This window comes from Amblyomma maculatum, chromosome 7 (genome assembly GCF_055883805.1).
Source record: "Amblyomma maculatum isolate TAMU_Amacu chromosome 7, ASM5588380v1, whole genome shotgun sequence".
NCBI classification, from domain to species: Eukaryota; Metazoa; Arthropoda; class Arachnida; order Ixodida; family Ixodidae; genus Amblyomma; species Amblyomma maculatum.
Genome location: NC_139350.1, coordinates 139,295,557 through 139,322,303, shown reverse-complemented (window position 1 = coordinate 139,322,303; position 26,747 = coordinate 139,295,557). Strand labels below are relative to the sequence as shown.

At 45.3% G+C, this 26,747-nt stretch overlaps 1 protein-coding gene across 14 annotated transcripts in view; it reads left to right on the top strand.

The window, feature by feature from the left end:
* Positions 1–26,747, top strand: part of LOC146184862 (uncharacterized) — a 53,819-nt gene that overhangs the window by 10,652 nt on the left and 16,420 nt on the right. For 10 of the 14 annotated variants that reach the window (XM_084609513.1, XM_084609516.1, XM_084609515.1 and 7 more), the window contains 7 exons: positions 1,202–1,305; positions 4,668–4,819; positions 7,680–7,782; positions 9,321–9,458; positions 15,668–15,792; positions 17,337–17,460; positions 23,668–23,792. In XM_084609513.1, the coding sequence (XP_084465639.1) occupies positions 23,690–23,792 (103 nt within the window). In that variant the 5' untranslated portion in view covers positions 1,202–1,305; positions 4,668–4,819; positions 7,680–7,782; ... (2 more) ...; positions 17,337–17,460; positions 23,668–23,689. Of the gene's footprint in view, positions 1–1,201; positions 1,306–4,667; positions 4,820–7,679; positions 7,783–9,320; positions 9,459–12,832; positions 13,292–15,667; positions 15,793–17,336; positions 17,461–20,832; positions 20,913–23,667; positions 23,793–26,747 lie in introns of those variants that run through there. The other 4 variants (XM_084609510.1, XM_084609512.1, XM_084609511.1 and 1 more) reach the window with 4 other exon arrangements.

Sequence of the window (26,747 nt, the reverse complement as noted above, 5' to 3'; positions counted from 1 at the left end):
GTTACACAAAGTAACTGAAATGTTTTTTACGATCATTTGCACAACCTAAAAACTTCTCTCGGCTTATGTCCGAGAAGTGTCACGTGGCAAGAAACTGGTGGGCTTTGGTCTTCACGTTTTTGGGAAGCACTTGCTGCAAATGCTCCAGTTTCTCCTTTGCCCCTCGAAGTGTCTGCCTTGATGTTGGCGTCCCTTCTCAGGAGTTCCTCCTCGGACACTTTATATGTTTGAGGGTCAGAAAGCACGGCTGCCATTCTTTCTCCATTCGTGAGGCCATTAATGATGCCTTAAAACCCTCAACCACTGTTCTTAAATCAAAGATCCCACTGCCTTACATCATACGCCTGGATTTAACACTTTTGTAATTTTCTGCTGTCATCGAGAGTTTGTGGTATGCATAAAATGTACTGACCTTTTTTAGTTTATACCAAATTTTTTAAAATGCTTTCGGCATACCTTTATCAGTTTTTTTTTGTTTAAACCGAAAATCCCACCCCTAGATATAAGGGTGAACAAATTAATGCTCATTATCTTTCATACCAGAAGCAGGCTTGATTAAAGCTCCAGTGACAGATTTTTGAGATGGTAGACATGTTCATGGGACTTTGAACGACATACATATTCAGTTCGCATTTTCTTGCTACTCTTTATTTTCTGTGTCAGTAATGCATAACTGCACACAATGAATTCTTTGATTTATAACATGTTTCATGAGACCCACTCCCTTGTGGCAGTGGGTCTCTGTCCAGTCATCTGTTCCGGCAGCGGGACAGATGACGCGAGTCGCTGCTGGATCCAGTCTTGTACATCCATCTATTGCCTGCAAATTACTGGCGTTTAAGGAAAGTGGGCCACAAACAGAATACAGACCTTAAGTGGAAAAAGTGGAAAATTACTAAATGGAGTTTATTCGTTTTGTGTAAAATAAAGATAGGGGCAAAAGTTCACCCTGCCGTAAATACAGAAAAATTATTTACTGGTCTGTAATGAGAACTATGTTGTTGTGAGGCTGAATAGCATGAGAAGGCAATGTGAACAGGGCCCGATACTTCTATCATGCTGAACTCTTGCAGGAGATGCTTAAGCGTCCTCCAATTAATTTTCTTCTTTTTCACTGGGCTTTTAATCACCACTTGAAGTATCATCCATTTGCTTTTGTCCTGCATTTGTTTATCCTTCCCTATTTTTTGCTTGTTCGCAGGTATCTCACAAATCCACAAAATAACTTAAAAATATATTGTTGGCTGTCAAAACTACTTTTCACACGATAACGTGTGCATCATCCTGGAGCTGAGATCCACACAGGTACGAATTACCTTTGACCCGCTGTAAAATCTTGCAGAAAAAAAATTACGGAGCAAAATAACAGAAACTCGCCAAGTTCTCTGTTCTTCCGGATATCGTTCCTTATTCTGCGCGTGGACCTCGTGGTGTATCTTTCATTTCCTACTTGTCTTCCTCGCCGATTTTGCGAAAAAAAGTAACTCTGCTAGCTTTTGGTTTTCTTTTCGTTATCTTCCTTGTCTCTAGATAATGTCTATGACAGTGCAGATTTTTGGCTGTTGTAAGAATACACAGGTATGCCAACCAGGAATTCAACAGCTGCAAAAAAGCATCCCGAAGGAAGACATATGTGCGCTTTGTGTTTTTTTCTCTGCATGCAGACAGCTTTATGAGAATAGGGTGCCAAGAGAACAGTCAATGCCTGGTTTCACCATACCACGAGCTAACTTGTTACTTAGAGCATTGCAGTAGGATATGTTTTAGAGCCAATTGCCCGAACTGCTAGGCTTCCTGGTGCTAGTTAACTCATTTCGCCCGTATTCTTCCAGTCGTAGTTCAAGGTGAACCGGCTCCGAAAGACATTAACGGAGACCGAAGCATGACAGTTTTTCGGCTTTTATTTGGCTACCAATACCTGGCGGTTCTGCAGGTCATCTAGAATGACATTTAGTTGGTGAACCTGCTTTAAATGAAAGGGTGGAAAGTTCAAGCTGGCCTGGCCGACTTTAGCCACCTTTAGCAACGGAACTGCATTGCTTCTCTCCAAATAAAATTAGACGTAAGTATGCATGTCCTTATGACTGCCAGCAAATGTTTAGTTGGGTCGATATTAGAAAGAAATTAATAACGGAATCAAAAGTTAGCAAGTAGCAAATAAGATTTCCGCTTTACTTACCGACAATACGGCGTTGACTGGAAAATACTTCGACCACACGGCGCTGCCGCAACAGATGGCACGAGATTTCTACATCCATCCATCATCTTCAAATCATTGGGGTTTAAATGCTATTGTGTTCAACTTTAAAGGACAAAGGTTCAGCATCCTCCAATATTTTTTTCGCGCCGGGTCTGGTATCGGGCGCGTAGAAAAAATTATTTTACGTAAATCCAACCTTGGTGCGAACATGTAGCTAGCCGTTCTGCGAGATCTACAGCCTTTACAATGACATTTTTCCTTTTTATGACACCGAGTGTACTATTGAGCTTGTAAAAAATCAAGTTACATAAACTACCTTTGGTGGGAACAACTCAGCTAGCCATTCTGCGAAAAGTTAAATTTAGAATTAAGATTTTTTCTCTCAAGTTTATAAATAGGTAATTAGGTAATATGTTTACTAATTACCTTTAGAGAACGAACATTAGCATTGTTGACTCTGAATAGCTCTTAAATTGTTCGTGCTCTGGCCCGAGATTATTTTTTAACCTTCGCTACTTTTAGCTGTGCTCCCGGTATATCCTCGCACACAACACAAGTCGAGGGGTGAAAGAGATCCCGTACGAGAAGGCCGTAAATTGGCTTATCTTTTTGTTCCTTTGGTGACACGTGGCTTCTAGGGCGACTTTAGGAAAAAACAAACAAATGGCTGAAGACTGCTTCTTTGAAGTTGTCTTGAGGTCTCGAGGAACTCTATTCTTAATGGATGCAGTAAAAGCGCTTAATGCGCCCTCGTTCCCTATGACACCCACATGTGAGGGCATTCCCTGGAAAAGCATTGAAAAAGCCTCTGGTGTGCAGAGTATGCACCAAATTCAGAGTGTTAAGGACCATGTCATCAATAGGAAATCTGCGCATCTAACCTTTGAAGAGCAGATTTAGAATCCGTCAGGAACACAACAGCTTGAGTTGGTCATGAGGGTAGATTGCATTAAGCAGTCTCAGTGGAAACGCTCTCAGTCAATGTGGAGGACGTGGGTACAGTACACTATATAGACAGTGATATTTTCAAAGTAGGAATGTGAGAAGCTACTCCGCTAGCTCCTTTCACTTTGTGCACAGTTCCACCAGTGAAAATATTAGAAAGGCAGCTGTACTCAGTTTCCAAATGGTCAAGCACGTGTGAACGTCTTACCACCAAAGAACTGCTTGTAGCACGCACATGAGACATAGTGAATGCACAGTCAAGACTTGATAATGACCAGTGCGGATTCAAACGGCTCTTTTGGCTTGTGCCGACAAGCAGTGCCTGGCGCAGGCACGCGCATGCGTGCCTGCTCGCTGGAGGGAGCAGCTCACGCGTCCAACCGCGCCGGCAGCTTAAGGCGACACGAAGCGGCGGCGTGATCGCATGAGATTGAAGAGCGGCGCAGGTCTGTTCCCTCTGAAAGTCACTGAAGGAATGCATGAATGATGCCATAAAATTAAGTATTACTCTTGACAAAGTTTACCAAGAAAACGTTTGTTTTATTATGAAAAAAGGCTGAACCCACGATGGAGCCATAATAGCATCATATGAAGGGAACGAGAGTATTTTAGACTGACAGATCTGGAAGTTTGTTTACGTACTTTTTTCGTGGACATGGGCCACCAAGCAGCTGGGTGTTTCCACGAAACAGCAAATCAAGCATGTTCGGTCTACCTTTTATATTTACTTCAAATTTTTATATCTTGTTGCCCGATAGGACTGGAAAGAGGAGGTCTGCAATTGGTTTTGCTGAGAGAAAAATTGTTTCTAGGCACGGACAATTAATGTGACATAGAGGTTGGGTGTCGCGCTTATCTTTGTGCGGTATTGGCCAGCTTTGTTAGGGATCACCCAAGATATATAAAATAAGACAGCTGAAAACTGTCCAAATATTTGCATGTTTTATTTGTATTGCTGTCCTAGGAATGTTGGTTGCGGAAACAGAATTTTTACCATCATTTTAAGCCTTTGTCTCAAGAAAGGTTTATGGCAGAGCAGCAGTAATACTGCAGGATGTTGGCAGAATACTTAATCTGTCAATTTGCTAAAGCATATATTTATATGTCGTTTCAATACAGAGATACTATCGCGCCAATATCAAGCAAACAGCGAACAATGAAAGGTTCTGAGGACAGTTAAAAAAAGGCGGTTGCTTCGATGGTTGCTCTGCTATAGTGTTCCTCCTAATATTGATTCCCCTAGTGATTTCTTCCTGTCTCAAGAGGCAGCACCACTAATGGAAGGGCTACTTTAGCCATTCTTTAGGCTAGAGGCACATTCCTTCAGTGCCGTGAGTTTCGAAAGCCATCTTTAGGTAGGTGCGCTGGACACGGATACCTTAAGCTTGATGGACACGTAGTCCTGACTCCAGCAACATACAAAACGTGCCTTTCATAAAAAAAGTTATGTTCCAAAAAATTCATCCTAAATATTTCTGGTCTCTGAAGTGAACATTTCCACTGGTACCACTTTTTCGTGCAGGTAATTGTGACCACCTACCGGGTGACACCTGATGGGAACTCGGAAAGCGACAAGAAACACGAAACGGCAACTTATGCACGAGCAGTGGAACATTAGCTGCTGAGCCTCCAGCACAACAGGAGCACCATGCTTTTGACAAAAAAAAAAACAAGGTAAGAAAGCCTTGCATGATTGTGCTAGAGTGCACTATCAATGGCACACAAGTCATCGCGGCGAGCAGTCATCTTTGCTTTGAAGTATGCAGTATCTGTGCAGTATGCTTAATAGTAACAATTTCAGGTACCACAAGTCAGGCACAGGTCTGTTCCCTCTGAAGGTCATTGAAGGAATGCATGTATGATACAATAAAATTGAGCATTATTCTTGACAAAGTTTACCAAGAAAACGTTTGCTTTATTATGCAAATACTGAATAATAGAAGGGAACGCGAGTATTTTAGATTGACAGATCTGGAAGTTGTTTTCACGGACATGGACTACCAAGCAGTTGGGGGTATCCACAAAACATCAAACAAAGCAAGGTCGGTCTGCGTTTTATATTTACTTCAAAATTTTTTATCTTGTTGCCTGTTAGGCCTGGAAAGAGGAGATATGCAATTAATTGGTTTTGCTGAGAAAAATTGTTTTTAGGCACGGGCAATTAACGTGACGAAGAGGTTGTGTGTCGCGCATATCTTTTTGCGGTTTTGGCCAGCTTTGTTAGGGATCACCCAAGATATATAAACTAAGAGAGCTGAAAATTTTCCAAATATTTGCATGTTTTATTTGTATTGTCCTAGGAATGTTGGTCGAGGAAACGGAATTTTTACCTTCATTGCAGGCCTTTGTCTCAAGAAAGGTTTATGGCAGAGCAGCAGTAATACCGCTGGATGTTGGCAGGCTACTTAATCTGTCAATTTGCTAAAGCTTATATTTATGACGTTTTAATACAGATATACTATCGCGCCAATATCAAGAATACAGTGAACAATGAAAAGTTCTGAGGACAGTTAAAAAAAGACCTCTTAATATCTGATGCTGGAGCTATCCCGGGCTTCTGTTACTAGGCCGATAGTAATTGAGCGTAGAAGCAAGTGGACACTTCTGCTTGCTTGCAGTGCGACATCTTACACGCCTAGTAAACAGTTTTGTTAACTCCTGCTGTTCTCCTTAGTACAGAAATTATGGTACAACATTAGCACCATGCTTTAATGCAAATCGGCAATTGAAGAGTCATACCTAGCACAAGCGAGTGTGAAGGACTGGTTCAGGCCGGTTAAAAATGGGGCCAAGATCAATATACCCACACTGAAATAGTACATGTAAGCAGGGGTTCTTTTTTCAAATGCGTAATGCTCTTGCAAAACTTTCCTATTTCAGTGAATTGTATGCGGTTTGGGCTTTTTTATTTTTACAGAGAGCAGTGGGGGGGGGGTTCTATACCTGCATTATTCTAGGGCCCTCAGGTAAAGATATTTATTTCTTTGGAAGTGTTTACAGTATTTGATAGCCTTTCAGGGGGTTTGCATCATGAGACTGTGCAATCTTTTTCAGCCAGAGCTATATTACGCCAGGTATTCAAGCCGTCAGCGTGGTTGCGCCGTCACAGTGCTGGTAGGCTGTAGCTGTCAATAGAAATTATCTAGCACCTTGTTGCTTGACGAAAAGTTTGGCAGGAGCTACCAAATTGGGCCTCTTTCCAAATGGAGGATATCTGAACTAGGCTGTCAGGGCTGTTGCATTCACCTTACCCCTAGGCCACGCCACATTTACAGTGCTTTGTGGAAGTGGTGCTTTATTTACATATGTGTTGGTAGCCTACGATCTCGTGTCATACCCTTTTAGGCAGAGATTGTGTCCCCATATTTAAATAAATGTTTCAGACTTGGGTAAGGATAATGTTCGCTGCGAAAAATTGCAGATATTGTAGATTCAATAGCAGATTGCAGATAAATGAAGACAATCCGCAAATCATTTGGGATGGCCTAATATAGGCGAGGACACTCCTCAGGCAGATCGTTACCAAAAAGCCTTTTAGGCAGTTCTAAATGTTTTAATGTCAAACATAGGCGAGGACACTCCTCAGGCAGATTGTCACCAAAGAGCCTTTTTAGGCAGTTCTAAATGTTTTAATGTAGATAAATCGAGACCTTTCATGCATACATTTTTTGGGCAACTTTGCGCATGAGCGAAGCCAGCCAATAAGTCAATAAAATAATATATGTACAGTGAATGATTTATGTTTCTTGACGTCAGTGAATTGCCATTTGTGGTGCTGTGACCTCCAGCAGTTAAAGTGCAGCATTAAAGTTCGTTTCTTTTGCTTTGAATTGTTTTTGACCAACAGATGCTGCAGTGCTGGACGTTGGTAAAACACCATAATTATGGTTAACCGCTCCTTCTTGCATAAAACATGGTTGAACCATGCACAGGTTTCATAATAACACATCTTTGACAGATAGTGGTGACTGTAGTCTGGTCGGTGTCTTTCTTCGGGGAACAGCACAGTTGGCACAGTACTAGCTTCGATTGTTAACAGCGACTGTGACGTAGTGTCCTCCTGCTCGAAGGCAGCACGAAAGAGGATGCAAACAATGCAGCCACTGGACATAGCAGAGCACACTTATCACAGCTGTATGGTTTGCGCGTTGTTGAGGAGCCAGCAACTGATGCGTGGTCGAAGGGAGTCACAAAATTATTTGAGGGACCACTTTCTCGAGCAGTGAGAGGTGGGTCGATAAGGTAGAGGTGTGATGGACCAATGATTTAGAATGAGTGCAGGTTAATGTCGTTATTTTACCATCTTTGGAGGTACATTTCGAGGAATTGTGCAACGTCTTCAGTTTTCAAATCCGAAAGCAAAGTGGAACATGTTACACACTGCTACACTGATTCTCGTATCTTCATAAATATTGATCTAACTTTGCAACTGGTTGGGGTGAAATACGCATGGAAGGCATGCATTGCAGCTGTAGCTGGCTAGCAAATCTTGTGTCTGTAAAGTGACGCAGTCTTCACGGCTCTTTGCGTACAGCCAAACACCAGCTTCCTGGGGAAAAAAACTGCGTTTCTATGGTGGATCCCTGATTCGCCACCCTCACATCGGTTCAGGACTCGCAGCAGAAGTGCATCTTACGGTGAGTATTCCCTTCATACGAGCACTTCTCACCGAAGATGGTGCACAAAGAGCAAATGCTGACGGAAAGTGGGAGTCGCATTGCACTAATGCGCACATTTTAGAACACAAGCCAGTTAAGTGGAAACCGGGAACATTTTTTCAACGGTGCTGGAACTGGAGCGGAGCGAAAATAATCTCTAAGGGAAAAGGCCCCGGTGCAGCTAAAGTCACAAATAAAGGACAATGTCGGTTGAAAATTACAGGACGGAAATAAGCTGAATCATTTCTTTAAGAGCTCCTGTACGACTTGGCTCATCTTAACTTATGACATTGCTCCTCAGCACCAAATTGTTCTCTGAGTAGTTGCCAACCACTTGGTCAGATTAATTTCAATGTGCACAGTCATCTTCAAGCACCCTGCAGCGATGGAGAATATTTAGTATTTTATTCCCTTTACGCTCAATTTTGGTTCTACTGTGTTAATAATGTTGAATGGTTAAAACGATTTATTGAAAATCTTAGGATACAGTGTAGCTGTATGCACTCATATACCAAACCCCACCGAGCTCCCATAAACAAAATATTCATTATGTTAAATGGCACTCCATGCCCGTGTAAGAGATGGTCGTCCTCATAAAATTGCCGCATTCATCGCAAGCGGGAGCAGTGCCATGTGCATCCTTGAGTGACAGTGCTAACCACGTGGGGATATAATAAAAGGCTTTGAACGTCCGCCTCGCGTGCAAGAGGACCATGGTACGAATCTGGTTGCGAGCAATTTTCTGCAAGATTGCAAAAAAAATACGGGTGTCGGAGGCGTTGTGTATCTGGTCTGGGGTGGGACTTCATCTCTGCGGACAAGTCCGAAAACGTCCTTTGTCACTAAAACTTGACTTACAACAGCCTCATTATGAATTACCGATTGAAGGTAGTTCCATTCTGAAATGTTCTTGTTTGCGAGTGCCTTCAGATGCTTTCTTGGCTCGTAATTAGTGTACCACCTGCGTGTCGAGATTTTACCCTTTTTTGCTGATTAGCATCAGTAATATTTGTATAGCCTCCTAGACTGTCCCTCTTCAAAGTGTATTGATAATCACAGCATACCTGGAAGGTGAAAGCATGGGCAAGCTTATGAGCTCCCTCATTTCACTGGAGCTTTGGTGGGCTGGTGCCCATATTAGCCGGATTATTCTGTCATCCGGACATGTTTCCAGTACAATTTTTGCGAGACAGACACTCCCATTGACAAAATTGCCTATTGCTGCTTTTGATTCACTTCTAATTTTAGTAGCCTTTGTCCCTGATATCAGAGGGGCTATGGCCAACTATTTAGCTGTGTCAACTAAGCTCGTCCTGATCAAACCACTTATTCCCAGGTTTTCTTGATCATCTGTTAGTACCGTAACCATAACATGCCTGTCATCATCGTCCTGATCAAACCACTTATTCCTAGGTTTTGTTGATCATCTGTTAGTACCGTAACCATAACATGCCTGTCATCATGTTCGCGGTGTCGACATATACCACATCTTGTCTTCCTTGATATATCTTCTTTAGCGTTTTCGCCGGAGGATCGGGTACAAGCTGTCCAATGCCCTGCTGACTTCTTACCATGTGGAGAACGTAATAGAGTACCAGCACATGCCTCCACGCTTCGACCCATCCCTCACCTTTGAGGTCTCCCAGATGAATGTGGTGAGTGGCCGAAAAAAAGTTCTTAAATTCCACCGCATTTCTCAATAAAGGAGGAGGCTGCTATTCTTGAGCACCAGCTTTTCTTCTTGGATATTTAAATGAAATTTTCAGGGTAGGCTTATAGTAGAAACATTTGAACTACAAAGTTTCATGGAGCTGGGTTCATTGGTTCTCAAGTTGGAGGAGTATATCAAGATTGTTTCCATAGGTCCCTTAGGACACACCTGGGGGATTTGCAAAACGTGCTGGCCAGGGCAAAACAATTCTCTTTCTTCAAATTTTCTTGCTGAAAAATTTTAGCACCCCGCCGGGGTGGCGCAGTGGTTAGGGCGCTCGACTACTGTGCCCAAGGACGCGGGATCGAATCCCGGCCTCGGCGGCTGCTTTTCGATGGAGGCGAAAAGCTACGCGCCCGTGTGCTGTGCGATGTCAATGCACGTTAAAGAACCCCAGGTGGTCGAAATTTCCGGAGTCCTCCACTACGGCGTCTCTCATAGCCTGAGTCGCTTTGGGACGTTAAACCCTAAAAACCAAAAACCAACCATCTTTCATTCTGGATGATGCTCTGGATACATGTTCCGTGGCAGCGGAGGGATCTTTTGCCGCCTCCTCACTTTAATTAGGTTATCCGCCTTCTGGGCCCCATGGCTTTCATACTGTCACTTGGCGGTGACAAGACCGATGACAATAGATGAAGAGTCTGGGAGTGCACTGAAGACACTGTATCGAGCTGACGTGCGTCCGCAAAAGAACTAAGCAACTCGGCTGCGGCGATAGCAACAATCGTGCTCGACGGTCGTCGAGCTAAGAATGCGGTTTCAGTCGTCAGTGCTCAATTTAAAGGCGTCGAAGAAAGATATGCATAAAACAGCGAGTAATGACGAGCATACTCTGGAACATTGTACAAACGCACGTGCGTGGCTGGAGTATTTCCAGATAAATCTCAAATTATCTGCCGCAACAAGAAAACAAGGCCGCATCTCGCGACGAGCATGACAAAGAATACAGAAGTGACCCGTGCGCTATGTTCGCAACGATAACAACGCATGCCGGTGGCTGTCGGAAAAGAACAAATATTTTAATGGTTGGAGGCAATATCGAATGTCTAGTCTTGGTAGTATGCTTCTTGCCGTGCCAGTCGTTGCCAATCTTGCTATCGGGAGATTTGCTTGGCCTATATCACTTCTGCCAGCAGATTGGCGCGAACCATTCAAAGCTCTATTAGTTGTTTTTTAGTACCGGCCAACAAGTGGCCTTACCAGTGTGATTGTAGCGTGCGGACCGTATATTTTTTTGTTTGTTCATAGCCTTTGTCGCAAGACGCGGCATTATAACGTCTTTGTTTCGGAAGGTGCTTCGAGATGCATCTCGAAAGATTTGAGCCACGTTGTTTTGTTTCTAATCTCTACCAGGTTATGCTAGTTGTCATTCACGGATTTATCCACATCTTTCTTTGCCGCCTCTAAATTGAGTGCTGACAAGTGAAACAGGCATTCTCTCTTCGACGACCAGCGAGCACGTTTGCAGTTACCGCCGCCGCCAAATCTCGCAGTTATTTTGCGGGTGCCAATCAACCCAATAAAGGGTTATTAGAAAGGCTGTCACCAACAAAATAAAGCGAAATCTGCAGGATACACGTGTGCTGCATGTAGCAAAACTCTGCAACTTATTGCCTATTGGTTCCTACAGATGGAATGAAATTTCGCTGCACCAATCTGCGCCGAACACACAGAAAAAAACTCTGATCACAGCTGACTTCTCTTAAAGAAAGGTGGATTGCAAAACACGAATCAGAAAGAATTTGTGGACAAAAAATTGTGAAGAATTTCGGGAGTGCGCATCACCAATGCAGTTGGCCTATATTTTGCCCGAATTTACAAACACTATTATCCAACCTTTTTGAAGTCAATAAACCAAAAATACGTTTTCTAGAATAGAAAAATGACTGCATGTGATTCAAAGTCAGCAGCAATAGCACGCTACCAGTTATAATTACGGGAGCCCCAGTTACCATAGTTAATTATTTGAAAAGCATTTATTGCATATTTAAACATTTGGGTGAAGCGAATTTTGCAAATATATATGAAGAGTATCGGCGTTAATATTTTTTTATGTCTAGGGAAATAACTTATCGACATAAAGCAGTTAACTTAACATCACTTTCAAGATTCGGGAGAGAGTTGAAAATTGTCATGCGCCAAATAAATGCTCCTCAGTTCAGTTCAGTTCAGTCGTTCAGTCATGTCCGACTCTTCATGAACCTATGGACCATATCACGCCACGCTTTCCGGTCTCTCACTATCTTCCTAACATCACATAACTTCATCTGCAGCGCCTCAAGGATGCCATCTAACCATCGCGTTCACTGCCTACCCCTTCTCCGGTGACCCTCAATCTTTCCCAATATCAAATATTTCTCCACTGACTCCTCTCTTCTCATCAGATGACCAAAGTAGCTGAGCTTTAATTTTAGAATTTGACCCTCCAATGAGTAGTCAGGGTTTATGGTCGACAATATGGACTGATTTGATCTTCTGGCCGTCCAAGGAACTCTCAAGAGTATCCGCCAGCACCACAATTCAAATGCGTATATTCTTCGGCAGACAGCCTTCTTCACAGTCCAACTATCGCATCCATACATCACAACTGGAAAGACCATAGCACGAGTTATACGTATCTTAGTTGGTAGATTAAAGCGTCTCTTCTTTACTAGGCGGTCAAAGCTAACCATGGCTCTTTCCCAGAAGCAGGCGTCTCCTAATTTCATGCAAAGAAAAACTGATGTCTGCTATAAAATCACGTGATATTCGTGTAGGTCATCAAACTATACAAATGTTGCACTTCGCCTCAAAGTACCGTGCTCTCTGTCCTCGCTAATACGTATGTGCCAACGCCAAAATTACAAATTCTCTTTTTTTCTACGCACGCGCTTCAGCAGACGTTCTGATCCGTTCGTCTCGCTGCTAGGCTTCTGCAGAAAAGAATAGGCAAATCGTGAATGGCTAGGAGCAGTTTTTCTAATCGAGAAGAAAGGTATCAGTTCTATACGCTGCAAACGTCACTTACATAGAACATTTTTCCCTGCCTGTGAAAATTGTGCCTGTGAAGAGACAATCGAGCATCTCTGATATGAATGCTCTGCATTTGTGAGTGAAAGACACAAGCTGTGTTGTGCGTTGCACCTCCTATATCCTCGCCCTTTAACGGCGGATAAGATCCTTGGTCCGTGGCCACGGCAGTCGACCGCCTTTCAGGTATACAGGGCACTGTTTAGCATTCTAACAGTCACCGGCTTGTGTGACAAACTTTGACTGTGCTCCACTTTCTCTTTCTCTTCTCCTCTTTAATCCCCTTATCCCTTTTGCCCTGTGTAGGGTAGCCAACCGGAGGCCTTTCTGGTTAACAACCCTGCCGCCCATACTCATCCCTATCTGTCTATCTAGGGTCAACACAGGTATATGTAAAACATTTGCTACAGTTGAATCCCGCTATAACGAAATTCACGGTGCACGAAAAAAAATTCGTTCTCGCGGAACTTCGTTATCGCAAAAATTTGACGTGAAACGCAGAAAGAATTGCCCAAGCAGCAGCAAAGGCGTTTAATGCCAAAAATCTGTAAGCTTGGTTTGCTTACGCTTCACGGCGAGCAACGCCGTCACGCGATTTTCACACTCGGTCAGCAAACCCATTGCAACATCGTCGTCTCGGACAGCAACGAAATTCCTGATGACATCAAAAGCGTCCATCACCTGTACGGCGGTTGCCGCAGCCGGCGCTTCCTGTACGTCGTCGTCTTCTTCATCGGAAGAGTCCTTATCATTCCGGGCAGCTTTTATGATCTGCTCATCACTCACACCTTCGTGAACAACAACACAAGCGTCAGCGCCGATGTATTCGTCGAGCTCGAGATTAGGCGGCACGGTTCCTATTTCTCCCAGCGTTTACCAGGCGGCCGCGATCCCCGGAGCCGGTGACGCCTCTTCGTCGTCGTCTGTAACGCCTGGTGTTAGGCCAGCAGAGTGTACGGGTCGACCTTCGGCAAATCCGGCATGCCTGAAACAGTTCACAATTACTGAGCGCCCCAGTGTGCTCCAGGCAGCAGGCATAATCTGCAGTGCCACGTACAAGTCCACCTTCGTGTCTCGGCCGGTTTCAGTGTTAAAAAGCAGCCGCTGAATTAACCTCCCGCGGTAAGCGCGCTTCAGGCTAAGAATCACGCCCTGATCGAGAGGCTGTAAGACAGACGTGCAATTGGGAGGGAAAAACCTCAGCTCCGTGTTAGTGAGCTTGACTTCGTCGGAGTGATGCGCTGAACAATTGTCCAAAAGCAAGCAAACTTTACGGCCCTGCCGCTTCATGTCGCGGTCGAATGCCATCATCCACTCGGTGAAAATAGCGCGGGTCATCCATGACTTGTTGTTCGCCTTGTACTGCACAGGTAGGCTACGAGTTCCCTTAAAACAGCGCGGCTTGGCACTTTTGCCTATGACTAACGGCGGACGCTTGTCCGAGCCATCCATGTTTGTGCAAAGCAGCACTGTGATGCGTTTTTTGCTGTGTTTGCCGCCGTGACAGCGCTGCCCCTTGAAGTCGAGCGTCCTAGCCGGCAACATCTCGTAGAATAGCCCGGTCTCGTCGGCTTTGTAAATGTCTGCAGGCGCGAAGTTGCTTAAAATTCCGGCCATGTTACTCGCCTTCCAAGCAGCTGCTCCGTCCACGTCTGCTGACATTGACTCGCCGCACAACACTTTTCCAACGATGTTATGGCGGGCCTTGAAACGGTTTAGCTAGCCAATGCTGGCTTTAAAATCATCAATGCCAAGTAGGCATGCATAGTTTAAGGCTTTCTGCTGGACGATGCTTCCGGACAGGGGGACGTTGCTGGCTCGTGCTTCCACAAACCACGCATGCACTGCTTTGTCCAACTCTTCATGGAGGGGCCGCGTCACCTTTTTGTGCTTCGAGGATGTGCCTGAAGCAAGTGCCATTCTCACGCTGTCCTTATTGCCTAGAATCGTTGACAGCGAACTTGCAGGAATTCCGAAGTCTTCAGCAATTGCCGCTTTCTTCCTTCCGCTTTCTGCTTGGGCGATTATTTGAGCTTTTTGCTCAAGGGAAAGAGTTTTGCGTTTTTTCACTTGCGTTGCCATCGTGTCCTGCGGATGAAAACTCGTCGTTGTCGAAGAGAAAGGCAGCGAGTGAACAACGCGACCACAACACAAAGCCAAAATGGCGGAACTGCAATCACGTGATTTCATGCTTAATGTGGCTTTGGATTTGACTTGGACTTCTCGGCAATAAAACTAGTTTCGGTTTCGATTTTGAACGCGAAAATTTCGTTGAAGCGGAAACGCTCTGCAAAAATGGTTCGTTGTGCAGAGAAATTTAGGCCATTAATTCTTATAGGATACTCGCGGGGAATAAAAAATTATTCGTTGTCGCGGAAATTTCGTTGTGGCGGTATTCGTTGTGGCGGGATTCAACTGTATTATGTTTTTGACTGTTACCTGTAGCTGATGCCTTCATTTATGTTCCTTATTCCATGTCAGATCCCGCCGTAAAAGGTAAGTACAGCCCGTGAAGCACCGACTAACACATTTCACAGATTATGAAACACAGTCATAGTATAAAGTATTTGCACTATTGTCTACAGCTCGTGGTTTTTTCTTTTTCCCGTACGAGCATGTTCTGTGGGGGAGGGAAAGTGGGGGGGGGGGAGGGCTAGAGGGTGGCGCTTGTCATAGTGGGGGCGCCCCCATCTCTTTGCGCAGACGACGCTGTATTTTCGCCAAATGTCGGTGGTACTTACTGGTCATGCTGTCAGATAACGGCCCTTTGCACGATCCCTTTTTCACGCATTTAGAAAGTGTTACGGCCCCGTAGATGACGCGCGGTATGTTTCGCCGAGTGCTTTAGCCTTACCGAGACAGTTTCGGCTTATGACTACTAGAGATGGAAAAACAGCGCGAGAGACGAACACACAGCAAAGGAACACAAGACGAGCGCTGTTTGTCTGTCGCGCTGTTTTTCCATCCAGTATGTTCCACCAACTCGCCCGTTTGGCTATGTGTGACTACTAGAGAGGCCATCTGAAATATCGCAATAGTTAACATTAGTCGCCCTGACACCTCCTTGCCAATTCAGGCCGCTCGTTATGAAGTGCCCGTGCATATAAGCTTTGATACTGACTTTGGTCTCTTTTTCTGCAGAGAAAAGTTCGAGATTGTGCTGATGCAGACAGCAGCTGAAATGTTCTGGCTTGCCTGTTTCTTCTGGGCACTGGGCTTTATTTGCCCAGTACACTTTGCTGTGAAGCCCTACCCAACAGATTTTGGTAAGCCTTCATAATTTTCGCTATTTCTGTTGTGTGTGTGGGGGGGGGGGGGGGGGGGGGGGTTGATGAAGGTTATTTCACAGTAAAATTTGTTTTGAAGAAAAGTCCTAATTTGAAGCTCGAAGTCTAAGCTCGGTTGTGAGCCTGGAGAGGTCACTCCAGCTGAAGACTCGTCCAGACCGGCCGTCCTCACGATGCACTCAGCATATAGGTTAAATAGGCAGGGCGACAGTATGCAGCCTTGTGTCACTCCTTTCTCAATTGGAAACCAATCAGTAAGACCATGCCAGTTCTGACTGTGGCCTCTTGCCCTTGATACAAGTTCCTGAGGAGACAGATGAGGTGAATTGGAACTCCCATCTCTTGGAGAGCTTGCCACAATCTGCTGTGATCTACGCAGTCAAACGCTTTTGCAAAATCAATAAAGCAGAAGTAGCTGGGTTTTTGGAACTCTTGCTTTTTCCAAGATCCAGCAAAGATTTTCAATCTGGTCTCTAGTTCCTCTGCCCTTGCGAAACCCAGCTTGCACGTCCGGAAGCTCCCGATCCACTACTGCGGCAGCCTACTTTGGAGGAGTTTCAATATCACCTTGCTAGCATGCGAAATAAGCGCTATCATGCGGTAGTTGGAACAATCTTTGGCACTGCCTTTCATTGGAATGGGGATGTAAACTGACCTCCTCCAATCCTGTGGCCACTGCAGGGTTGTCCAAATTTTCTGACATGATGTATACAGAATGTTAAAAGTGTCTTCATGGTGTAAGATTTTAAGCAGCTCAGCTGGAATGCCATCAATTCCGCTAGCCTTGCTTAAGGCCCATTCAACTTCACTCTTCAGGACGCCCTGCTCGAGATCAGTACTCACAACCGTCTTATGTTGGGTTTGCACATAGGGGTCCTTCTTTTACAGTTCTTTTGTGTATTCCTGCCACCTCTTCTTTATCTCTGAGGCTTCAGTGAGGTCCCTGCCTCGTTTGTCCTTTATCATGCCCAGCTTAGCACAGAAGCTTCCTTTGACATCTTTCTCTTATACAGAGCTCTTGTGTTCCTCAAATGGCTGTTGTCCTAAACTGCTTGGAACTGAATGTTCAGCAAGGCATTCTTATCTCTTGCTATTTTTTGAACATCCGCATTGAGAACCTTGTATCTTTCCCTTTCCCTCATAACTTTTGCAATCCTTCTTTCCTCAGCTATTTGCAAAGCCTCTTCAGGTAACCAGTTGCACTCCCATTGACAAAATTGCCTATTGCTGCTTTTGATTCACTTCTAATTTTAGTAGCCTTTGTCCCTGATATCAGAGGGGCTATGGCCAACTATTTAGCTGTGTCAACTAAGCTCGTCCTGATCAAACCACTTATTCCTAGGTTTTCTTGATCATCTGTTAGTACCGTAACCATAACATGCCTGTCATCATCGTCCTGATCAAACCACTTATTCCTAGGTTTTGTTGATCATCTGTTAGTACCGTAACCATAACATGCCTGTCATCATGTTCGCGGTGTCGACATATACCACATCTTGTCTTCCTTGATATATCTTCTTTAGCGTTTTCGCCGGAGGATCCAATGCCCTGCTGACTTCTTACCATGTGGAGAACGTAATAGAGTACCAGCACATGCCTCCACGCTTCGACCCATCCCTCACCTTTGAGGTCTCCCAGATGAATGTGGTGAGTGGCCGAAAAAAAGTTCTTAAATTCCACCGCATTTCTCAATAAAGGAGGAGGCTGCTATTCTTGAGCCAGCTTTTCTTCTTGGATATTTAAATGAAATTTTCAGGGTAGGCTTATAGTAGAAACATTTGAACTACAAAGTTTCATGGAGCTGGGTTCATTGGTTCTCAAGTTGGAGGAGTATATCAAGATTGTTTCCATAGGTCCCTTAGGACACACCTGGGGGATTTGCAAAACGTGCTGGCCAGGGCAAAACAATTCTCTTTCTTCAAATTTTCTTGCTGAAAAATTTTAGCACCCCGCCGGGGTGGCGCAGTGGTTAGGGCGCTCGACTACTGTGCCCAAGGACGCGGGATCGAATCCCGGCCTCGGCGGCTGCTTTTCGATGGAGGCGAAAAGCTACGCGCCCGTGTGCTGTGCGATGTCAATGCACGTTAAAGAACCCCAGGTGGTCGAAATTTCCGGAGTCCTCCACTACGGCGTCTCTCATAGCCTGAGTCGCTTTGGGACGTTAAACCCTAAAAACCAAAAACCAACCATCTTTCATTCTGGATGATGCTCTGGATACATGTTCCGTGGCAGCGGAGGGATCTTTTGCCGCCTCCTCACTTTAATTAGGTTATCCGCCTTCTGGGCCCCATGGCTTTCATACTGTCACTTGGCGGTGACAAGACCGATGACAATAGATGAAGAGTCTGGGAGTGCACTGAAGACACTGTATCGAGCTGACGTGCGTCCGCAAAAGAACTAAGCAACTCGGCTGCGGCGATAGCAACAATCGTGCTCGACGGTCGTCGAGCTAAGAATGCGGTTTCAGTCGTCAGTGCTCAATTTAAAGGCGTCGAAGAAAGATATGCATAAAACAGCGAGTAATGACGAGCATACTCTGGAACATTGTACAAACGCACGTGCGTGGCTGGAGTATTTCCAGATAAATCTCAAATTATCTGCCGCAACAAGAAAACAAGGCCGCATCTCGCGACGAGCATGACAAAGAATACAGAAGTGACCCGTGCGCTATGTTCGCAACGATAACAACGCATGCCGGTGGCTGTCGGAAAAGAACAAATATTTTAATGGTTGGAGGCAATATCGAATGTCTAGTCTTGGTAGTATGCTTCTTGCCGTGCCAGTCGTTGCCAATCTTGCTATCGGGAGATTTGCTTGGCCTATATCACTTCTGCCAGCAGATTGGCGCGAACCATTCAAAGCTCTATTAGTTGTTTTTTAGTACCGGCCAACAAGTGGCCTTACCAGTGTGATTGTAGCGTGCGGACCGTATATTTTTTTGTTTGTTCATAGCCTTTGTCGCAAGACGCGGCATTATAACGTCTTTGTTTCGGAAGGTGCTTCGAGATGCATCTCGAAAGATTTGAGCCACGTTGTTTTGTTTCTAATCTCTACCAGGTTATGCTAGTTGTCATTCACGGATTTATCCACATCTTTCTTTGCCGCCTCTAAATTGAGTGCTGACAAGTGAAACAGGCATTCTCTCTTCGACGACCAGCGAGCACGTTTGCAGTTACCGCCGCCGCCAAATCTCGCAGTTATTTTGCGGGTGCCAATCAACCCAATAAAGGGTTATTAGAAAGGCTGTCACCAACAAAATAAAGCGAAATCTGCAGGATACACGTGTGCTGCATGTAGCAAAACTCTGCAACTTATTGCCTATTGGTTCCTACAGATGGAATGAAATTTCGCTGCACCAATCTGCGCCGAACACACAGAAAAAAACTCTGATCACAGCTGACTTCTCTTAAAGAAAGGTGGATTGCAAAACACGAATCAGAAAGAATTTGTGGACAAAAAATTGTGAAGAATTTCGGGAGTGCGCATCACCAATGCAGTTGGCCTATATTTTGCCCGAATTTACAAACACTATTATCCAACCTTTTTGAAGTCAATAAACCAAAAATACGTTTTCTAGAATAGAAAAATGACTGCATGTGATTCAAAGTCAGCAGCAATAGCACGCTACCAGTTATAATTACGGGAGCCCCAGTTACCATAGTTAATTATTTGAAAAGCATTTATTGCATATTTAAACATTTGGGTGAAGCGAATTTTGCAAATATATATGAAGAGTATCGGCGTTAATATTTTTTTATGTCTAGGGAAATAACTTATCGACATAAAGCAGTTAACTTAACATCACTTTCAAGATTCGGGAGAGAGTTGAAAATTGTCATGCGCCAAATAAATGCTCCTCAGTTCAGTTCAGTTCAGTCGTTCAGTCATGTCCGACTCTTCATGAACCTATGGACCATATCACGCCACGCTTTCCGGTCTCTCACTATCTTCCTAACATCACATAACTTCATCTGCAGCGCCTCAAGGATGCCATCTAACCATCGCGTTCACTGCCTACCCCTTCTCCGGTGACCCTCAATCTTTCCCAATATCAAATATTTCTCCACTGACTCCTCTCTTCTCATCAGATGACCAAAGTAGCTGAGCTTTAATTTTAGAATTTGACCCTCCAATGAGTAGTCAGGGTTTATGGTCGACAATATGGACTGATTTGATCTTCTGGCCGTCCAAGGAACTCTCAAGAGTATCCGCCAGCACCACAATTCAAATGCGTATATTCTTCGGCAGACAGCCTTCTTCACAGTCCAACTATCGCATCCATACATCACAACTGGAAAGACCATAGCACGAGTTATACGTATCTTAGTTGGTAGATTAAAGCGTCTCTTCTTTACTAGGCGGTCAAAGCTAACCATGGCTCTTTCCCAGAAGCAGGCGTCTCCTAATTTCATGCAAAGAAAAACTGATGTCTGCTATAAAATCACGTGATATTCGTGTAGGTCATCAAACTATACAAATGTTGCACTTCGCCTCAAAGTACCGTGCTCTCTGTCCTCGCTAATACGTATGTGCCAACGCCAAAATTACAAATTCTCTTTTTTTCTACGCACGCGCTTCAGCAGACGTTCTGATCCGTTCGTCTCGCTGCTAGGCTTCTGCAGAAAAGAATAGGCAAATCGTGAATGGCTAGGAGCAGTTTTTCTAATCGAGAAGAAAGGTATCAGTTCTATACGCTGCAAACGTCACTTACATAGAACATTTTTCCCTGCCTGTGAAAATTGTGCCTGTGAAGAGACAATCGAGCATCTCTGATATGAATGCTCTGCATTTGTGAGTGAAAGACACAAGCTGTGTTGTGCGTTGCACCTCCTATATCCTCGCCCTTTAACGGCGGATAAGATCCTTGGTCCGTGGCCACGGCAGTCGACCGCCTTTCAGGTATACAGGGCACTGTTTAGCATTCTAACAGTCACCGGCTTGTGTGACAAACTTTGACTGTGCTCCACTTTCTCTTTCTCTTCTCCTCTTTAATCCCCTTATCCCTTTTGCCCTGTGTAGGGTAGCCAACCGGAGGCCTTTCTGGTTAACAACCCTGCCGCCCATACTCATCCCTATCTGTCTATCTAGGGTCAACACAGGTATATGTAAAACATTTGCTACAGTTGAATCCCGCTATAACGAAATTCACGGTGCACGAAAAAAAATTCGTTCTCGCGGAACTTCGTTATCGCAAAAATTTGACGTGAAACGCAGAAAGAATTGCCCAAGCAGCAGCAAAGGCGTTTAATGCCAAAAATCTGTAAGCTTGGTTTGCTTACGCTTCACGGCGAGCAACGCCGTCACGCGATTTTCACACTCGGTCAGCAAACCCATTGCAACATCGTCGTCTCGGACAGCAACGAAATTCCTGATGACATCAAAAGCGTCCATCACCTGTACGGCGGTTGCCGCAGCCGGCGCTTCCTGTACGTCGTCGTCTTCTTCATCGGAAGAGTCCTTATCATTCCGGGCAGCTTTTATGATCTGCTCATCACTCACACCTTCGTGAACAACAACACAAGCGTCAGCGCCGATGTATTCGTCGAGCTCGAGATTAGGCGGCACGGTTCCTATTTCTCCCAGCGTTTACCAGGCGGCCGCGATCCCCGGAGCCGGTGACGCCTCTTCGTCGTCGTCTGTAACGCCTGGTGTTAGGCCAGCAGAGTGTACGGGTCGACCTTCGGCAAATCCGGCATGCCTGAAACAGTTCACAATTACTGAGCGCCCCAGTGTGCTCCAGGCAGCAGGCATAATCTGCAGTGCCACGTACAAGTCCACCTTCGTGTCTCGGCCGGTTTCAGTGTTAAAAAGCAGCCGCTGAATTAACCTCCCGCGGTAAGCGCGCTTCAGGCTAAGAATCACGCCCTGATCGAGAGGCTGTAAGACAGACGTGCAATTGGGAGGGAAAAACCTCAGCTCCGTGTTAGTGAGCTTGACTTCGTCGGAGTGATGCGCTGAACAATTGTCCAAAAGCAAGCAAACTTTACGGCCCTGCCGCTTCATGTCGCGGTCGAATGCCATCATCCACTCGGTGAAAATAGCGCGGGTCATCCATGACTTGTTGTTCGCCTTGTACTGCACAGGTAGGCTACGAGTTCCCTTAAAACAGCGCGGCTTGGCACTTTTGCCTATGACTAACGGCGGACGCTTGTCCGAGCCATCCATGTTTGTGCAAAGCAGCACTGTGATGCGTTTTTTGCTGTGTTTGCCGCCGTGACAGCGCTGCCCCTTGAAGTCGAGCGTCCTAGCCGGCAACATCTCGTAGAATAGCCCGGTCTCGTCGGCTTTGTAAATGTCTGCAGGCGCGAAGTTGCTTAAAATTCCGGCCATGTTACTCGCCTTCCAAGCAGCTGCTCCGTCCACGTCTGCTGACATTGACTCGCCGCACAACACTTTTCCAACGATGTTATGGCGGGCCTTGAAACGGTTTAGCTAGCCAATGCTGGCTTTAAAATCATCAATGCCAAGTAGGCATGCATAGTTTAAGGCTTTCTGCTGGACGATGCTTCCGGACAGGGGGACGTTGCTGGCTCGTGCTTCCACAAACCACGCATGCACTGCTTTGTCCAACTCTTCATGGAGGGGCCGCGTCACCTTTTTGTGCTTCGAGGATGTGCCTGAAGCAAGTGCCATTCTCACGCTGTCCTTATTGCCTAGAATCGTTGACAGCGAACTTGCAGGAATTCCGAAGTCTTCAGCAATTGCCGCTTTCTTCCTTCCGCTTTCTGCTTGGGCGATTATTTGAGCTTTTTGCTCAAGGGAAAGAGTTTTGCGTTTTTTCACTTGCGTTGCCATCGTGTCCTGCGGATGAAAACTCGTCGTTGTCGAAGAGAAAGGCAGCGAGTGAACAACGCGACCACAACACAAAGCCAAAATGGCGGAACTGCAATCACGTGATTTCATGCTTAATGTGGCTTTGGATTTGACTTGGACTTCTCGGCAATAAAACTAGTTTCGGTTTCGATTTTGAACGCGAAAATTTCGTTGAAGCGGAAACGCTCTGCAAAAATGGTTCGTTGTGCAGAGAAATTTAGGCCATTAATTCTTATAGGATACTCGCGGGGAATAAAAAATTATTCGTTGTCGCGGAAATTTCGTTGTGGCGGTATTCGTTGTGGCGGGATTCAACTGTATTATGTTTTTGACTGTTACCTGTAGCTGATGCCTTCATTATGTTCCTTATTCCATGTCAGATCCCGCCGTAAAAGGTAAGTACAGCCCGTGAAGCACCGACTAACACATTTCACAGATTATGAAACACAGTCATAGTATAAAGTATTTGCACTATTGTCTACAGCTCGTGGTTTTTTCTTTTCCCCGTACGAGCATGTTCTGTGGGGGAGGGAAAGGGGGGGGGGGAGGGCTAGAGGGTGGCGCTTGTCATAGTGGGGGCGCCCCCATCTCTTTGCGCAGACGACGCTGTATTTTCGCCAAATGTCGGTGGTACTTACTGGTCATGCTGTCAGATAACGGCCCTTTGCACGATCCCTTTTTCAAGCATTTAGAAAGTGTTACGGCCCCGTAGATGATGCGCGGTATGTTTCGCCGAGTGCTTTAGCCTTACCGAGACAGTTTCGGCTTATGACTACTAGAGATGGAAAAACAGCGCGAGAGACGAACACACAGCAAAGGAACACAAGACGAGCGCTGTTTGTCTGTTGCGCTGTTTTTCCATCCAGTATGTTCCACCAACTCGCCCGTTTGGCTATTATGTGTGACTACTAGAGAGGCCATCTGAAATATCGCAATAGTTAACATTAGTCGCCCTGACACCTCCTTGCCAATTCAGGCCGCTCGTTATGAAGTGCCCGTGCATATAAGCTTTGATACTGACTTTGGTCTCTTTTTCTGCAGAGAAAAGTTCGAGATTGTGCTGATGCAGACAGCAGCTGAAATGTTCTGGCTTGCCTGTTTCTTCTGGGCACTGGGCTTTATTTGCTCAGTACACTTTGCTGTGAAGCCCTACCCAACAGATTTTGGTAAGCCTTCATAATTTTCGCTATTTCTGTTGTGTGTGTGTGGGGGGGGGGGGGGGGGGGGTTGATGAAGGTTATTTCACAGTAAAATTTGTTTTGAAGAAAAGTCCTAATTTGAAGTTCGAAGTCTAAGCTCGGTTGTGAGCCTGGAGAGGTCACTCCAGCTGAAGACTCGTCCAGACCGGCCGTCCTCACGATGCACTCAGCATATAGGTTAAATAGGCAGGGCGACAGTATGCAGCCTTGTGTCACTCCTTTCTCAATCGGAAACCAATCAGTAAGACCATGCCAGTTCTGACTGTGGCCTCTTGCCCTTGATACAAGTTCCTGAGGAGACAGATGAGGTGAATTGGAACTCCCATCTCTTGGAGAGCTTGCCACAATCTGCTGTGATCTACGCAGTCAAACGCTTTCGCAAAATCAATAAAGCAGAAGTAGCTGGGTTTTTGGAACTCTTGCTTTTTCCAAGATCCAGCAAAGATTTTCAATCTGGTCTCTAGTTCCTCTGCCCTTGCGAAACCCAGCTTGCACGTCCGGAAGCTCCCGATCCACTACTGCGGCAGCCTACTTTGGAGGAGTTTCAATATCACCTTGCTAGCATGCGAAATAAGCGCTATTATGCGGTAGTTGGAACAATCTTTGGCACTGCCTTTCATTGGAATGGGGATGTAAACTGACCTCCTCCAATCCTGTGGCCACTGCAGGGTTGTCCAAATTTTCTGACATGATGTATACAGAATGTTAAAAGCGTCTTCATGGTGTAAGATTTTAAGCAGCTCAGCTGGAATGTCATCAATTCCGCTAGCCTTCAACTTCATTCAACTTCACTCTTCAGGATGCCCTGCTCGAGATCAGTACTCACAACCGTCTTATGTTGGGTTTGCACATACGGGTCCTTCTTTTACAGTTCTTTTGTGTATTCCTGCCACCTCTTCTTTATCTCTGAGGCTTCAGTGAGGTCCCTGCCTCGTTTGTCCTTTATCATGCCCAGCTTAGCACAGAAGCTTCCTTTGACATCTTTCTCTTATACAGAGCTCTTGTGTTCCTCAAATGGCTGTTGTCCTAAACGGCTTGGAACTGAATGTTCAGCAAGGCATTCTTATCTCTTGCTATTTTTTGAACATCCGCATTGAGAACCTTGTATCTTTCCCTTTCCCTCATAACTTTTGCAATCCTTCTTTCCTCAGCTATTTGCAAAGCCTCTTCAGGTAACCAGTTGCTTTCTTGCTCAGCTTTTGCTTTGGAACTACCTTATAGTAGCAACTTCTTGTGTTATATCACGAACATCAGTCCACATCGCTTCAGGCTCTCTGTCTTCTAGATCTAATTCTTGAGATCGATTCCTCACTTCCACAGCATATTATGATGCAATTTGATCCAGATCATACCTGAAATGCCTTCTAGTTTTCTTCATTCTCCTCAATCAATGCTTAAATTTGGCAACAAGAAGCTGATGATCGGTGGCACAATCGGCCCCAGGCCTTGTTTTTATGGCTTGTATAGCGCTTCTCCATCTCTGCCGTCAAAGAATGTGAAAACTCTGATTCCTGTACAGATTGTCCGGTGAAGTCTATGTGTACAGGCGCCTTTTGTGCTGTTGAAAATGAGTATTCAGTATAGTCAGGATTTTTTCTCGACAAAACTCTGCTAGCCTCTGCCAAGATTCATTTGTCTCACCAAGACCGAACTTGCCTGTAATTCTGGATAATTCTTCATTCCCCACCTTAGCATTCCAGTCTCCTATGAGAAAAAGGACGTGTCATGATGGAGTTCGGTCTAAATGTCATTGCAGGTCAGCATAAAATCTATCAACGTCAGCTTCTTCAGCAGTAGTGGTTGGTTGGTGCATAGGCTTAGATAACTGTTTTGTTGAAAGGGTGACCTTGGATTCGAAGTGAAATCATTCGGTCGTTTTTGGGGTTGTACCCTAGCACTGCTTTGCCCATACGTCTGTTTACTATGAGAGCGACCCCATTCCTTCTCCTGGATTCGTGCCCACGATAGACACAATGGTCGCCGGAATTAAACTCCCATTCCGGTTCACTTGAGCTCGCTGATATCCAAGATATCAATCTTCAATCTGTCCATGTCTCGCGTGACGACATCGTTTACCTTACGCCGTGGATCTTACATTCCATGTTGTTATGTGATATCTCTTTGCAACATCGGATTTTCCGGTCGCCTCCCGACACATCCACAACTGAACGTCCTTTTGGCTTTAGCCCAGCTCCTTCATTCGTCCTGGTGCTACTAGGAATCGCCGTTTGTTCATCCCGAGTAACCTGTGGGACGCCTTCCAACCTGGGGGGCTCATCTTCCGGCGCCTTATCATTAACGCTATTGTGACTGGTCATAGGATTTTCTTGGCAGGAAATACTGGAGTGGGTTGCCATTACCTTCTCCAGTAAATCACATTTTGTCAGAACTCTCTGCCGTGACCTGTCTATCTTGGGTGGCCTTACACAGCAGAGCTCACGACTTCGAGTTTCGCAAGCCCCTCCGCCCCGACAAGCCCGTGATCCATGAAGGGTATCCTAGTGAAGCCCTCTTCGTGCTCCTAGTGAAGACCGGAAGGTGGGCTAGATACACTAAGAATAGGCCTTTTTATTCACCAAGAATGAAAAAAAATAGTCTGCAAAAGCATTCTGAGTCCGTTCGGGCACCCAAATGAACCGCGATTACAGCAGGCTCATCCGCTACCTGATAAAGCGGTTATTCGTGCCTTCAGTGTTGGCCAAGGCAGAGATTCGCTTTAAAGCTGGTTGCAAGAAAAGCACCAACCACTACCCGCAGCATGCTTCTCCTTCATGTCGGATTAGCGCTGGATCATAACGAAAGGGTCGCTTCTGCAAATCACGGAAAGCATTTATTTTTCTCCATTTATCAGGCCACAAATGAGAGCACTTTACATGGCCTCTTGGATTTTAGATGTGGGGCCATTTGTCCTGATTCGGCCGT